Source organism: Mustelus asterias, chromosome 2 (assembly GCF_964213995.1).
Source record: "Mustelus asterias chromosome 2, sMusAst1.hap1.1, whole genome shotgun sequence".
Classification (NCBI taxonomy): domain Eukaryota; kingdom Metazoa; phylum Chordata; class Chondrichthyes; order Carcharhiniformes; family Triakidae; genus Mustelus; species Mustelus asterias.
This window is the reverse complement of record NC_135802.1, coordinates 131,986,273-132,001,891: the sequence shown is the minus strand read 5'-3', so window position 1 is coordinate 132,001,891 and position 15,619 is coordinate 131,986,273. Positions and strand designations below refer to the sequence as shown.

Below are 15,619 nucleotides of genomic sequence, written 5' to 3'. Positions count from 1 at the left end.
AATGAACACCGCTCGACAATCACCAGGCAAGACTGTTCTCTTCCTGTGGGGGAGCACTTCAGCGGTCACGGGCATTCAGCCTCTGATCTTCGGGTAAGCATTCTCCAAGGCAGCCTTCACGACACACGACAGCGCAGAGTCGCTGAGCAGAAACTGATAGCCAAGTTCCGCACACGTGAGGACAGCCTAAACCGGGATGTTGGCTTTATGTCACACTATCAGTAACCCCCACAGCTTGCCTCCTGGACTTGCAGAATCTCACTGGTTGTCCTGTCTGGAGACAATACACATCTCTTTAACCTCTGCTTAATGCTCCCTCCACTCACATTATTTGTATCTTTAAGATCTGGTTGGCTGTAGAGATTCGCATTCTAATCAGTATTCTGTAACTTGATTTTGTGTCTCTGTATGCCCTGTTTGAGAGCAGATTTCCACTCCATCTGATGAAGGAGCAGCGCTCCGAAAGCTAATGGCATTTGCTACCAAATAAACCTGTTGGACTTTAACCTGGTGTTGTTAAAACTCTTACTGTGTTCTCTATGGACTGCCATTAGCAGCCTTTTCCCCTGGTTTCTGTGACTATGACTCATCTTTCATTCCCTCCCCCTGCAGTATAAATATCTCCTACTTTCTATGCCTTTTAGCTTTGACAAAAGGATCATCTGGACTTGAAATGTCAGCTTTTTTCTCTCCTTACAGATGTTTCCAGCATTTTCTCTTTTGGTTTCTTTTGTCTTTGTCCCAGTCGGCCCTTGATCAATACCTGTTATAACTCTTACCAGTTCTGACAAAAGGTCAACAATCTGAAATATTACCTCTATTTTCTCTCTCCACAGCTGCTGCCAGCCCTGATGAGTATTTTCAACATGTTCTGTTTTTATTTCGGGTTTTCAGCATCTGCATTATTTTATTTTTACACAAATTAAGTACCTCAGGGGACACCAGTGTGAAGCTTGTGTGAAGTAACAACACTACAACAAGTGCAAGCTTCAAATGCAATGCTGTCTGCAAAAGGGCGCGAAAGGCCTTCACTGAGAAGACAACAGCTCAGCAGCAGGTGACACCGCCCATGCGCAGCGACCCGCACCCGACCAGAACACGCAGCGATGAGAACTCGTACCTAGCGGGACTGCGCGTGCGCGGCGATGACACACATGCGCAGCGTTGGCGAGGCTGGCGGCTGAGACGGTTGTCGGGACGTTGAAGAGGGAAAGTGTGTCCCCCCCCCGCCTCCCGCCCTCTGTATAAGGGGAGTTCCGAGTAGAAGTAAGCTTCCTTTCCAACCGCGCTACTAAACCACTCCTCCTGATCCAGCCAGGGAGAAGCGGGCCCGGTTGTAGGCGGGACGGCCTCCTTTCACTCCCCGCCGCCGCCCCCCGATCCATGTCCTCCCGATCGGCCCAATGGCAGCGGTCGGAGTGCTGAGCGCACTGCGCAGATGTGCGGCGCGTGCTGCTGAGTGCTGCAAATTGCGGAGCCTGCTGGTGAGTGGCAGTCAGTGCAGGAATGTGCAGACAACTTGCTGTCTGTCTGCAAAGAGAACCTTACTAAAGAAATTCCTGTCCAAAACAAAGTGAGTGTTTTTGGTACATTACCTGATTGTGTGTTTCTTTTGGTGGCGATAGAACGAAATTATGAATTGTTTAAAAATCCCTGCTTCCACTGTGACAAGATGTGAATGTTGTATGTGTCTTTTAAATTGATGTTGCCATTATATTCTATGTCTTAAGCAGAATATTTATTTAGTTTTTGTATAGTATCGATGCGTTTTATTACCAACAGCCAATACAAGGCCTTCGTGGCTCAAAGAATTAAGGGAAAAATAAAGAAAGAACGAATCTATTCTGATCTCAGAGTTTACAGTCTGGTGAAAAGAACAGCTACGTATGAATCGAATTTTGTTGCTCCACGTTGGTGGAGATTTGAATTGGCATTACAATTCTGTGCTGTGTGGTAGCATTGTGCAAAGCTAATTATTTAAAATTATAATATCAAATATAACTACTTCTGAAACTAAAAGAGAAAATGCTGGAAAATCTCAGCAGGTCTGGCACCATCTGGAAGGAGAGAAAAGAGCTGAGTCCAGATGACCCTTTGTCAAAGCTGAGAGGCATAGAAAGTAGGAGATATTTATTCTGCAGGGTGAGGGAATGAAAGATGAGATATCTCATCTCAGCCAGATCTGCTGAGACTTTCTAGCATTTTCTCTTTTGGTTTCAGATTCCAGCATCTGCAGTAATTTGCTTTTATAACTACTTCTGTATACCTCTGCCATGCCGTGTTAATATTATGACAATAACTCAGCTCTTCCTTGAGGTATTTTGTGCCTAACTCAGGCCTTGAAGTTATTTATTTCCTGCCAACTCAGCTCTTCCTTGAGGTTATTTCCTGTCTAACTACAAAGTCGATGATGTGGAGATGCCAGCATTGGACTGGGGTGGGCACAATAAGAAGTCTCACAACACCAGGTTAAAGCCCAACAGGTTTATTTGGTATTGCGAGCTTTCGGAGCGCTGCTCCTTCATCAAGTGACTCACCTGATAAAGGAGCAGCGCTCTCAAAGCTCATGATACCAAATAAACCTGTTGGACTTTAACCTGGTGTTGTGAGACTTTTTACTGTGACTACAAAGTCAGAAAGGATGTTTTTTAAGAGCTTTGTACTCACTGAGGAGGCTGATCCAAATCCAACAATCTGCTCACGTTTTGATAGCTGTGACAAATTTCACCACAGCAGTTAAGGCAATCCAAAACAATCAAAAGCATTTTAACTAAAACAGCCCATATAATGTTAAGAGGAAAATGTGAATTTGCCCTGTTTTCCAATATTAATAGGTGGCTTTAAAAAAATCAATTTTCTGAATCTGCACCTTTCGCAATAGTCAATATTCAGCAGGCCAAGCAGCATCTGTGGTGCGAGAAATGGAGTTAACTTTCAGCTCTATCCTTTCATCAGAACTTTTGAATATATAAATACAAATTGTTGTTAAGTAGCTTCCTATACTTGCATAGTGTTCAAATAATCTGATTTTTCACCTCCTGTTCCTCATTGAATGATCTTAAGAGATGTGAAACAAGCTGTGAAATTGACACAATTGTAATCTCTGCTTTATTATGATTATGATATAGTATGCTGTGTGGCTTGTTAGGAAATTATGAAATATATCTTATGGATTTTTAGGAAAAATCTAATGTAACTCTTAAAGCTGGCCATTTAATTGCCATTTAGGAATGTTGCAAGAAGATTTCTGTGGCATTTATAAGTACAGCAGTTGTCATAACTGCTTTCAATGCTAATTTAAGTTCAATTTGATATTGATGGAATAAAAACATAGATTTTAGAGAGCTGCACTGGTACTGGGAATTTCTAGTTGTTTTGAAATGAATCCTAAACTATTACAGCCAACCTTCATTGAAATTATAGGACTTGAGTTAAGTTTATCACCACCATGCTCATTCCTGTCTGCAGTACAAAACGTTCAGAATTTTCCATGGGCGAACTCTGCATATATGTGAGCTTGTTTGGTGGTAGGATTGTAATGCACAACTGCAATTGTGTAACTCAAAGTGCTAAAACTGTACCTTTAAATATTTGTATGCTGACCCTACGGTTTTCTGACCATCAATACAGGAAGAAGTTTTGGTATGAAAGCCCTACACTGGGATCACAACTGGTAAGAACATTTTAGTAAATAAGCAAATTCAATTTACACCTGTAAAGACTGGCTTAATTTTCTGACCAAGGTAAAATAATTCCAGTCTGAGTCAGGCAATACATTTTTAGTTGGTATGATGGAGCGCATCCATGTTGTGAAGAGCTTCAACGGTACTCATTGAGCCTCAAGCCATAAAATGATCTATTTCGCCTCGTGTCATGGCAAAGGCCAAGAATGATACCCATCAATCGTGAAGTTCATAACAGTTCAAAAATGGGCAGTCAGTGACAACTTTGAATAAAAGCCAAATTAACGCTCATTTTTTCTTTACCATTTTTCTTCCCTTTGCAATCTAGGATGCATCCCATCTAGGTGACTTTTCTACTTTGAGAACTACTAACCTCTTAAGGACATTTTAAAATTTGTTTTGATCCTATGCAATTCCTCCTTTACTGTGACATTAGCAGCATCCTCTTCTGTCATAAAAAAATATGGAAAGTACTCATTTAGTAACTCAGCCATGCCCTCTGCTACCTTTTGATTTAGAGGTGAGAGATTACTGACTGGTCCAAGTTGGAACAGTAAAGATGAAGTGAAATTGAACTCACTAGATTTGGCCCAGTTTGGGTCTACCTGAATGCGACCTGTGCAAAAAGTAGGATTTATCTTGGCAGTTCACAATTGTATGGTTTCATTTACTGTTTTTGTACAGCTTTTCAAACCCTCCAATTTTGAGAATGTATTGAAACCTCAACGCAAGATGCAGAAGGAGGACAGTATCCGAATGAGAACACTGAATAATGTTCTTTATAAAGCAATCACAGAGCTGTTGAACAGTAACGAAGTCAGCCCAGAAGTATATGACCACAAAGTTGAGATATCCAAAGTATGTGCAACTTTATTATCTGCTCAATTTATTGTTCTATCTAGTTTGTTTATTAGTCACAAGTAAGGCTTACATTAACACTGCAATGAAGTTACTGTGAAATTCTCCTAGTCGCCACATTCTGGCCTGTTCGGGTCAATGCACCTAACCAGCATATCTTTCAGAATATGGGAGGAAACTGGAGCACCTGGGGGAAACCCATGCAGACACGGGGAGAACATGCAAACTCCACACAGATGGTGACCCAAGCTGGTCCCTGGCGCTGTGAAGCAGCAGTGCTAACCACTGTGCTACCATGCCGCACTGAAGGTAGAGGGCAGGAGAAGGAGCTAATAAGAACTATTTGAATATCAAAAAAATCAATTTACTGAGAATTCAGTAGTGGAAGGTCATCTGTGTGCAATGTCCTCACAAACACTGGTATTGAAGTGGATTTTTTTCTTTAACAAGCAACATTGTACATAAGCATGCAGACCATTGAACCACCTAGCTTTCCTTCTGAACCTTTGTGTTTGTTATTTGTTGCAGAAATAAAAACTCTTGGAAATTCATCCATTCTTTTATTTTAAAACCTACTTTGTTCTGTTTCAATACTCCCCACCTCACTCCCAACTACCATCTGTGAAAATCTGTTCCAAAGTACCCTATTATTATACAAAATGTCGACATTTCCCTCTTGTTCTTTCACATCCATCATTTTAAATGGTATTTCCTTGGTCTTATGGGTGAATTTCACAGTAACTTCATTGCAGTGTTAATGTAAACCTCATGACTAATAAACTTTAAAGAAGAACTTCCCTAAATTCAGATTTTCTACATCCTATAAAACTCTTGCCTGTTTGAATTTGATTTGATTATTGTCGCATGTATTAGTATACAGTGAAAAGTATTGTTTCTTGCGTGTTATACAGACAAAGCATACCGTACATGGAGAGGGTACAGAATCTAATCTTACATTCTTAGCTAGGGTGTTGAGAAAGATCAATTTAATATATGGTAGGTCCATTTAAAAGCAGCAGGGAAGAAACTGTTCTTGAGTTGGTTGGTACGTGACCTCAGACTTTTGTACCTTTTTCCTGGTGGAAGAGAGTATGTCCAGGGTGCGTGGGATCCTTGATTATGCTGGCGGCTTTTCCGAGGCAGCTGGAAATGTCGACAGAGTCAATGGATGGGAGGCTGGTTTGCGTAATGGTTGGTCTTCGTTCATGACCCTTTGTAGTTTCTTGTGGCCTTGGACAGAGCAGCAGCCATGCCGAGCTGTGATACAATCTGTACCACATGCCACATCATCATCTTCTCGGCAGAGAAGTCCAAGGGTGACTTAGTAATTCTACTGTACCCTGTCTTCAGACACCACCTTCTGTACAAAAATGCATTCAGGACTGCACATTTTGAATTGGGTCTCTGTGAAAATTCTGCAAATTGATTAGGATATCTGCCTCCTGGCTTTTTCGACATCTTGACCAAATTTCAGTCTTGTCTTAACACTCCCAAATATAACTTCTTCTCATTTATGTGGAAGCAAGGGTATTTTTGGGTCCTTCCCATTGTGAAATTATAGTATATTGAATATAACTAGAAGCCTCCTGGCTTCAACATCTTGACCAAATTTCAGTCTCATTTTAACACTCCCATATGTAACTTACTCTCATATTTTAAAAAAAGATTGATTTTGCTACAAATCATTTTCAGTTATCTTATAATAAAAATGTAAGATAAGGAACAAAATTTCTGGTATGGTTAATTTTATTTGAAAAATGCTGGAAAAAAAACTTTATGTTTAATAAAAAATCAAAACCAAGGGATGGAATATTTAATCCAGAGGGTAGAACTTTACTCTCTATATTAAGCTTTTAATCTTTTGGTTTCCTTGAGGCAAATTAGATGTTCTTTTATATGAAGTCAGCAAAATTATTTGTGATGGTATAAATAATACTGGATGATTACCTGGCTACAAAGATAGTCCAGGATTACTCCAGGCAATCTGCTAATCAAGATTGAATCCACAGCTGTACAAAGTTCAGAGCTTCATTGATATTGGGATTGGCTGCTGGTGTTACAGGTTCTTTTGGCCGTGGATTTTTCGGCATGTCGAGCTTACTGGGTGACAAGTGGCTCCAAGGAAAAAGATGATTGCATTCAGCAAGTCTTAGAAAAGTATTCCCCACGTGTAAGGTAAGTGCCGTCATCACACTTTTTCTATTAAGTTGTGCTTTGATAATTACACTGGCAGTTGGATGTTAACTAAAGCACATTGAGTATTGCTGAGAAAAGAGACATGCTGTTGAAGCTTTCCATTTTGCCCTCATCAGGGCAAATCTCCAGAATATCAGTAGTTAAGGGAACAATTTATACTGCGTGAAAAGGGAGTGCTGATTGGTTGGCAAGTAACTTCTGATTGGGAGAAGTATTGCCACGGAGAATGCACCAGGGATCAATTAACTGACAGGCTTTATTCAAATTCAAAACAGGCAGGTGAACTCTGGTCAAGGCATTATCATAAGGAATGAACCAGGGAATGGCTGTCAAGTTTTTCTTTAGTTGAAAAAGACACAATACATGGTCATGCTCCTTGTGTGTGCAAAGAACAGGGCACTGTGTGAGAACGTATATAACTTCTAGCATGAATAAGTGAGCCTGGCTGATGATCTTAAATCGATTGTCAGTGTGACTCTTAGCACCATCAGAACTATTTAGTAATTGCGGAATCATATCTAATGCTAATGTTGGACACTGTTTGAGTTTTGCAGGCACAGGCTGGTTAGGTAGCATGTGCACTTTGCCTTTTGTGAACAGCCAGAGAGACATGCGATACGATCTGTCAGCATTGAAATTCATATACCACATTATTCATTAATGCAATAAGCAGAACCGAACTTCTTTTATGCTTGACGGCAGCATCCTGTTAGTGGAAAATTGGACTCCATGTTGCTACTGCATCGATACAGCCTGAAATAGCTTACTTCACCTGTTGCTCAAATTTTTGAGACACCTTGTCCTTCAGGGTAACTGAAGCTGGACTGGACACCTTTCAGGGCCAAAAGTGGTGGCTTTAGGCCCATTCATAAGTTTGCTTAATATATACAGTGAGCAATGCTCAGAGAGGTCATTATCCCCAGGATGGCTGAGATGTGCCCTACTTCAGCATCAAGCTTGCACAGTGAGCAAAAGGCTCAGGCCCTATTTATGAGGTTGCCAATAAAATCAATCTAGTGGTGTGTGGAGCCTGTAGTATTCCCAATGCGTATATTGCCCAGTCAAGAAGTGCTCCATTTCAATGGTGAATTTAAGCATGTATTAAGGTGTGTAATGAAGTCCTTGCATGTAGCTGTGGATTCAAATGTATCAATAGGTATTGGAAGTGTGCAAGGGGTAGGAGTTGGTTATCATTCCATCTAAGATGTCTTTCTCATGGAACCCAACAAAAATATATGCAAGAGCTGGGCAACACCATTTATTGGGGCATACATTGTACCATGAAAACACTACTCTGCATGAGTTGCTGAGTTCATCTGTGCAAAGAATGGTGCACTCTAGTGGCAATGCCTCTACCAACCAGAGTCGACTTGACAATCAGCACTTCCTTCTCATGTAGTATAAACTTGTTCCTTTTACTACTGATATTCTTGCTAACTGTCCTGATTGAGTGCAAGATGAAAAGCTTTGATAGTATGTCTCTTTTTCAGCAATGCTCAAGTTCTTTGCTGCCAAACGACTAGCTACAGTAAATGTAGTTTATAAATATAGTTTTCAATGAAACGTTCATTGAAACAGGATGGTGAGGATGCTGTGGGAGCGCGGGGTACAAATTCCAGTCAATCAAAATGTATTTTTTTAAATTTCTAGACACCTTCTTATTACCCAGCAAGTTATGGGCAATGTTCCTCCAGTGGTCTTTGTTAAAGACCAACAACAAACAGCAATAGCTGAGGTGGGTAATCATCACATTCAATTTCTGGGATGAAATGATTTGCAAATAGAAAAGCTGAACATCAGCAAATAAGGCTTCTTGTATCATTTACCTTTTTCATTTGTTGTGAACACAATAATGTACTTACAGCTTAACAAGAACATGATGCATTTATAGTAGACAATTTGACAAGACCATATAAAGATAAAATATTTAATGTATATAATTTATTTTTAATATGCAGGCTTTAAAGCACACAGTATTAAAATAAATTTTACTTGTTAATACAGGTAGAAAGATTGTTAGAAATTGCTGATTATGGTCCTGAAGAAGAGAGTGCAAATGCTGAGCAGGTTTGGAACCTAAAGCCTTTTAGGTAACTACCATTCGTAATGTTATTTTAACAAAGTTGTTTTAATCCTCCAAATTTGAACTTTTTACAATCTTGTAAAAAATATTAAAGAAAGGCCATGATGTTGGTAACTAATGGCACGTGTTTCTGTTATATATGCAATGTTAACTCATATTCGCACCAATGATTTTTGACAGATTCAATAGGTGTACCTACAGTGAATGCCAGCATGTGACAACTTATTTTGTCCAAGCACAATATTTGCAAGAATTAAAACTCAACCAGTGTTGCACTATGCTGATAGATGAAGACCACTGGGATTGCCACATTTAATTCTTGGAGAAATGGAAAAACACCTGAACTCCCCAAAGCACCCATTTTCAAGGGTGACCAGAGCAGTCTTGACTTATTTTTCTTTGTGCCATGGGCATCTGATAAGGATGCATATATTTGCCCATCCCTGGTTGTCCCAAATGTTTTTACAAGTGAGTGGCTTGCCAGTACCCTATCTCCTATAATCTAAAGCTATCCTCCTCACTATTTATCATCCCACCAATTTTTGTAACATCTGCAAACTTGCTGCTCAACCCTCCTATATTCAAGTCTAAATAATTTATGTAAACCACAAACAGCAAGGGCTCCAACACTGATCCCTGTGGGATCCCAATGTACTCAGTCTTCTGGAAAATCAAATTTCCTTGGGTCTCATGGGTTCTTACCTTCTCTATTAGTCTCCCAAGTAGGACCTTGTCACATACCAACTGACTCAAGAACAGTTTCTTCTCTGCTGCCATCAGCCTTTTGAATGGACCTACCTCGTATTAAGTTGATCTTTCTCTACACCCTAGCTATGACTGTAACACTACATTCTGCACCCTTTCCTTTCCTTCTCTCTGAACGGTATGCTTTGTATAGCGTGCAAGAAACAATACTTTTCACTATCCTGATACATGTGACAAATCAAAAAAGCCTTGCTGAAAACCAAATAGACTACGTTAACTATATTGCCCTCATCTACACACCTGGTCACCTTTGATCAAGTTGGTCAGATTTGAGTCTAAATCTGTGATGGAACAGTGGGACATATTTAAGAAAGAAATAGGCAGAGTACAAGGCTAACATGTTCCAGTAAAGAATAAAGGGAGGCACCAACAAATCCAATGAACCCTGGACATTGAGAGATATACACATTGGATAAAGAGAGAAAAGGGGAGGGCTCAAAACAGCAGAAACCCCAGAGGCATTACCCTTAACAAAACCATGCTGACTGCTCTTGATTAATCCCTGCCTCCAAATGCAGATTAATTCTGTTTCTTAGAATTGCTTCCAATAGTTTCCCCGCTGCTGAGGTTAGACTGACTGGCCTGTAGTTTCCTGGTTTATACCTTCCTCCTTTCTTGAATAATAGTACCACATTGACTGTCCTCCAGTCCCTCAGCACCTCCCCTGTGGCCAGAGAGGAATTGAAAATTATTCTATTTCCCTCAAACTGTTAGGGGAACTATAGAACACTCCCAGCAATGCAATTGCTCCTTTTTGGTTTTTAAGTTCTACCCATATGGCTTCATTAGAAGAGCTTTCTAAGATGTTATCCCTCCTTACTGCTGTAATTGATTCCCTGATCAAAATTGTGACACTCCCTCTTCTTTTACCTCCTTCCTTGTCTTGCCTAAAGATCCTATACTGCCCTCTTGCCCGTCTTTCAACCATATCTCAGTGACAGCAATAACATCATACCTCCATGTTTTAATTTGTGCCTCATCTGCCTTGTTCATCAGACTCTTTGCATTAAAATAAATACCATCCAATCTTGTCAAATTCCCTTGTGCCATAACTGACCTATAACTTCTGTGCCTTCCCCATTCACTTGGTATCTCTTCTAATTTTGGTTGTGCATCTCCCCTCTGCTGAAACTTCTCTCTCAATCCCATGCCCCTGGCAAGTTAATTTAAACCCTCTCCAACAGCACAAGCAAACCACCCTGCAAGGTCCAATTTTGGTTCCGGTGCAACCCATCCACCGTCACTGCACTCTCACTAGCACTCCGATTGCTCACTGCACTCTCATGGGTTTTCTTGTGGTGTCACTTTTTTTCCCAACAAGAATTGACTCCAAGGACACTTCCCAGACTCTTAATACTATTATTATTATATCATGTGACTGAGGATGGTGGCAGGTGAACTAGATGGACCTTTTTTTTTAACCTATCAATTGCCATGTACAGGAACACTTAATTGTTCAATTTTTTTTTATATCACCTTGTCAGAATTTTATTTTTTCCATTGCAGAGAAGTTCCTCCAGATTCTACTTGGAAACCTACTTCTCGAGAATCTAACCCAGTCTCATCTGACCTGCCTCCAACATCGCCTGAAGTGGATCTTTTTGGTATTGATCATGGCTTACTGAACAGACAAATATTGGAATACAAAAAGAAAAATAATGAAAAGTTATTGGAAACAAATAGTTTTATGTTATCTGAACAGCACCAGGAGCAACTAGCTCATCTTAAAAAACTAAAGAGAATAAAAAAGAAAAAGTCAAAGTACAAGTTTGATGATATCACACCTGAGATGTACTTGACAGAAAAGTATAACATGGACTCTGCAGTGGCTGACACATTGTCAGAAAGAGAAGAGGAAATGAATGAGGAAGTGAATGAACTTGATGTAGAGGAAGAAGATCCAAAAAATGACTTGAAATCTCTAAAGGACATATAGTTAATAAAGTATGTACTTGAGCTATATCTCTCTCAATCTTTGCAATTTGTAAATAAATTTCTGTTCTTTAGTACTGAGTCACTGCTATATTTTAATTAAAAAAACAAATAGCCCTTCACCTCACCTCCCCTTAGTTCCTTTTTTTATGAAAGACTGCATGTGACATCTTTTCACATGTGAATTATTCTGTGGTTCGAATTATTAAAAACTATGTTAAACTCCCCCAGGAAAGTGATCAAGAAGTGCATTGATGTTCTATCTTATTTTGCAGCAGTAGGTCATAAGAGTTTTACAGCACAGAATGAGGCCCTTCGGCCATCGTGCCACTCTTCAAGCACCTATCCTGATCCCATTTTCCATGCATTTAGTCTGTAGCCTTGTGTGCTATGGTGTTTCAAGTGTTCATCTGAAAATAATCAATGTTGTGAGGGTTCTTGCCTCTACCACCCTATCTGGCAGAGAGTTCCAGATTCCCACCAACTTCTTGGTGAAAATGTTTTTCCTCGAATCCCCTCTAAAATCTCCTGCCCCTTACCTTAAAACTATGCCCGCTAGTTATTGACCCCTCTCCTAAGGGGAAAAGCTTCTTCCTATCTACCCTATGTCCCTCATAATTTTGTACACTTCCATCACATGCCCCCTCAGCCTTCTGTTTGCTAAGGAAAGCAATCTCAGCCTAACCAACCTCTCTTAACTGAAACACTCCAGCCCAGGTGTGATAAAAGAAGTTGCTGTGCATTTAGCTGGTTCCAAAGTTCAAAGGGTCGCATTCTTCCTAATATTCCGAGTTCCTGACTCCAGCGGGTGACAAGATCTATTGAACACATTATTCCAAGATTTGTGTATCACTTGATTTACCCGCCCACTTTTAAGATTTTTTTTCTTTCTGTGTTCTTTCATTTACTATAATTATTGGGGAAAATGGGTGCTGCAAGAGCCATTTTTATTGATGTATTTTTTCAAGACATTATGACTGCTTCAAATTTGGATTTCATAGTAAGATTAATTATATTTCCACTGTTACAGCACCAGATTGTCTACTTTGATGTTCTACAATTTTTATTTCTGTGCATTTTAGAAAAGGGTCTTCAGGTTGCCATGGGAGTTGAGAAGGAGAAGAAACTCCAATAGAAATCCATTGAGGTGTTGAACTGAAGTTTTATAGGCACCTCTAACTAGAACTTGCAGAACAGAGGAAAAGCTGCTACTGAGAAGCAGTGAGAAAAGAATTAGAACTCCCCTGGGGCCAGATCTTCTTTCTGTCAGAAATGATGGTTAACAAAACTCTGTGGGAAGCAGTTTTACGAGAGGTGACTCAACAGTTTAAATGTGTTGGGTACAGGAATCTCTGGAATTCTGGGTGGTCATGATTCTTGTGACCCAAGGGAGAGGGGGAATTTGTCAAGGTGTGCCTTGCTGTTGATAAACTCGGGTGGAGTGGAACAATAGCCAAAGAACCCTGAAGATTTTGACTTGACTGAGTGATAAACCTCTGTTGGCAGAGATGCAGTATTTGAGCAAAACTTGATAAGGCATATTCTGGTTGCATTTGATGTGAAACAACTTTTTGTTTAGTTTGATGTATCAGTTGCCTTTTAATTCATGTTTGATCTACGTTCACTTTAGTTTGTTACAGTAAAAGTCTTGACTGAAATTTTGTTCTTTAATGCAGCAGATTGAGTTGGATTTTCATTAGCAATCTAAAAAAAGTGTCTCGAACAGATGCAAACAATTATCACCAAATATATTTAGTCGTTTGGCTGAACAAGATGTTCTGACTGTATTGACCTCCAGTTTTCACTGTACAATATGCTGTTAAACTGAATACATTATTTTCTTTGCAGGTAAATATCAGTACAAATAGAATATTTTTAGGCAGCTGAAATCTGTTGTCACAATTCCTGCATCCTGTGGAAACTTCAGCATATTTCATGTGCCTTGTGGAACCACGTGTGGGAGTCTCCAGCTGCTTGAGCTGAGGATTTCAAGGCTTGAGGGGCAGCTGGTGTCTCTGTGGAGCATTAGGAAGCATATTTTAACTGGATTGTAGATTCTCTAAGAGGTGGACATCCCACAGAGAGTTCAAGGTAGTTATTGGGTGGCCATCTGGTGGAGTAGGATGAGGCAGGGAATGCAGGAGTCTTTAGGATGTGAGCCACTCTCAAATTGGTACTCAGCATTGAAAACTGCTGGCAATGTCAATATCTTTAAGGAGTGCAATCCAGATAGCACCAATGGGTAAGGGACTGGACAGGACAGAACAGCAAAGAGTAAAATTGAAAATGTTACAGAAGATTCCATTGGTACGGCTGACAGGCATTTCTCGAACCATTATTGAGTCCCACATAGTGTGTTGACGCCCTGGTGCCAGGTTAAAGGAGATAATGCAGAATAGTCTGCAGAAGGAAGAGAGTAAACCAGATATTATGGTGCACATTGGTACCAAAAACATAGAGCAGGGATTAATGTTGAAGCAGGACTCGGGAGAGGAAGGATGTAACAATACCAAAAAACTAGCTTGGTGTTGTAAATAGCGCTTTTACTGAACAGCAGACTGGAAACACCAGCTTTTTAAAAAACTGATTTCGTAAAACTGACCTGAAAAATCAGATTTAATGAGTTGCTGCTTCTGACCGGGCAGCTTTCTGGTTCTAATTTTTATTTTTGAAGGCCTGCTTAAACTATAAAGCTGCCCAAAAGTCAGAAGCAGCGACGAAACAACCATCATGAGTGTTGTTGATTGAATATCTGCTCAAAAAATGGCAAGTCTCTGTAATCATTTTAGAGCTAATTAGATGGCGTGGAGCCAGAGTGAGCGGCGCTCACTTGAGATTTAGTACCGCAAAATTAAGTACTGTACACCTTGATAGTCTCTTTTGAATTTAAACTGGTATAGTCAGGATTGAGGCGGACTGAAAAGATTGAGTATGTGGACATTAAGAAAGAGGATGTGTTGGAAATTTTGAATAGCATCAAGATAGATAAGTCACCGGGACCGGATGGGATGTACCCCAGGTTACTGTGGGAGGCGAGGGAAGAGATTGCAGAGCCTCTGGTGATGATCTTTGCGTCGTCGATGGAGACGGGAGAGGTTCCGGAGGATTGCGGATGTGGTTCCTATATTCAAGAAAGGGAATAGGGATAGCCCAGGAAATTACTGACCGGTGAGTCTAACCTCAGTGGTTGGTAAGTTGATGGAGAAGATCCTGAGGGACAGGATTTATGAACATTTAGAGAAGCTTAGTATGCTCAAAAGTAGTCAGCACGGCTTTGTCAAAGGCAAATCGTGCCTTACGAGCCTGGTGGAGTTCTTTGAAAATGTGACTAAACACATTGACGAAGGAAAAGCGGTAGATGTGGTTTACATGGACTTCAGCAAGGCGTTCGATAAGGTCCCCCATGCAAGATTTCTCGAGAAAGTGAGAGGGCATGGGATCCAAGGGGCTGTTGCCTTGTGGATTCAGAACTGGCTTGCCTGCAGAAGGCAGAGAGTGGTTGTAGATGGGTCTTTTTCTGAATGGAGGTCGGTCACCAGTGGAGTGCCCCAGGGATCTGTTCTGGGACCCTTGCTCTTTGTCATTTTCATAAATGACCTGGATGAGGAAATGAAGGGATGGGTAAGTTTGCCGATGACACGAAGGTTGGTGGTGTTGTGGATAGGTTGGAGGGATATCAGAAGCTGCAGCGTGACATAGATAGGATGCAAGACTGGGCGGAGAAGTGGCAGATGGACTTCAACCTGGATAAATGTGTAGTGGTCCATTTTGGCAGGTCAAATGGGATGAAGGAGTATAATATCAAGGGTAAGACTCTTAGCAGTGTAGAGGATCAGGAGGACCTTGGGGTCCGGGTCCATAGGACTCTTAAATCGGCCTCGCAGGTAGAGGAGGTGGTTAAGAAGGCGTATGGTGTACTGGCCTTCATCAATCGAGGGATTGAGTTTAGGAGTCGGGAGATAATGATGCAGCTTTATAAGACCCTCGTCAGACCCCACTTGGAGTACTGTGCTCAGTTCTGGTCGCCTCATTACAGGAGGGATGTGGAAATGATTGAAAGGGTGCAGAGAAGATTTACAAGGATGTTGCCTGGATTGGTTGG

General features: G+C 40.7%; 1 protein-coding gene across 2 annotated transcripts; it reads left to right on the top strand.

Annotated features, from left to right (window-relative positions):
* Positions 1-1,127: 1,127 nt before the first annotated feature.
* rbfa (ribosome binding factor A) lies at positions 1,128-11,591 on the top strand. 2 transcript variants are annotated; one of them, XM_078241691.1, is made up of 8 exons: positions 1,148-1,573; positions 1,783-1,884; positions 3,631-3,673; positions 4,368-4,541; positions 6,604-6,716; positions 8,388-8,472; positions 8,742-8,827; positions 11,092-11,591. In XM_078241691.1, the coding sequence occupies exons 1-8, from the start codon at positions 1,404-1,406 to the stop codon at positions 11,519-11,521; spliced, it is 1,203 nt and encodes a 400-aa protein (XP_078097817.1). In that variant the 5' UTR covers positions 1,148-1,403; the 3' UTR covers positions 11,522-11,591. The 2 variants fall into 2 exon arrangements, with proteins under 2 accessions (XP_078097824.1, XP_078097817.1); XM_078241698.1 differs by lacking the exon at positions 1,783-1,884 and having other exon boundaries at positions 1,128-1,573.
* The last annotated feature ends 4,028 nt before the right edge of the window (positions 11,592-15,619 follow it).

Bases quoted from the DNA above. Each gene is read 5' to 3' on its own strand.
- rbfa (XM_078241691.1), top strand. From the start codon at position 1,404: ATGGCAGCGGTCGGAGTGCTGAGCGCACTGCGCAGATGTGCGGCGCGT. The intron at 1,885-3,630 runs GTATGAATCGAA...CCATCAATACAG, and splicing joins CTGGTGAAAAGAACAGCTAC to GAAGAAGTTTTGGTATGAAA. The intron at 4,542-6,603 runs GTATGTGCAACT...CTGGTGTTACAG, and splicing joins ACAAAGTTGAGATATCCAAA to GTTCTTTTGGCCGTGGATTT.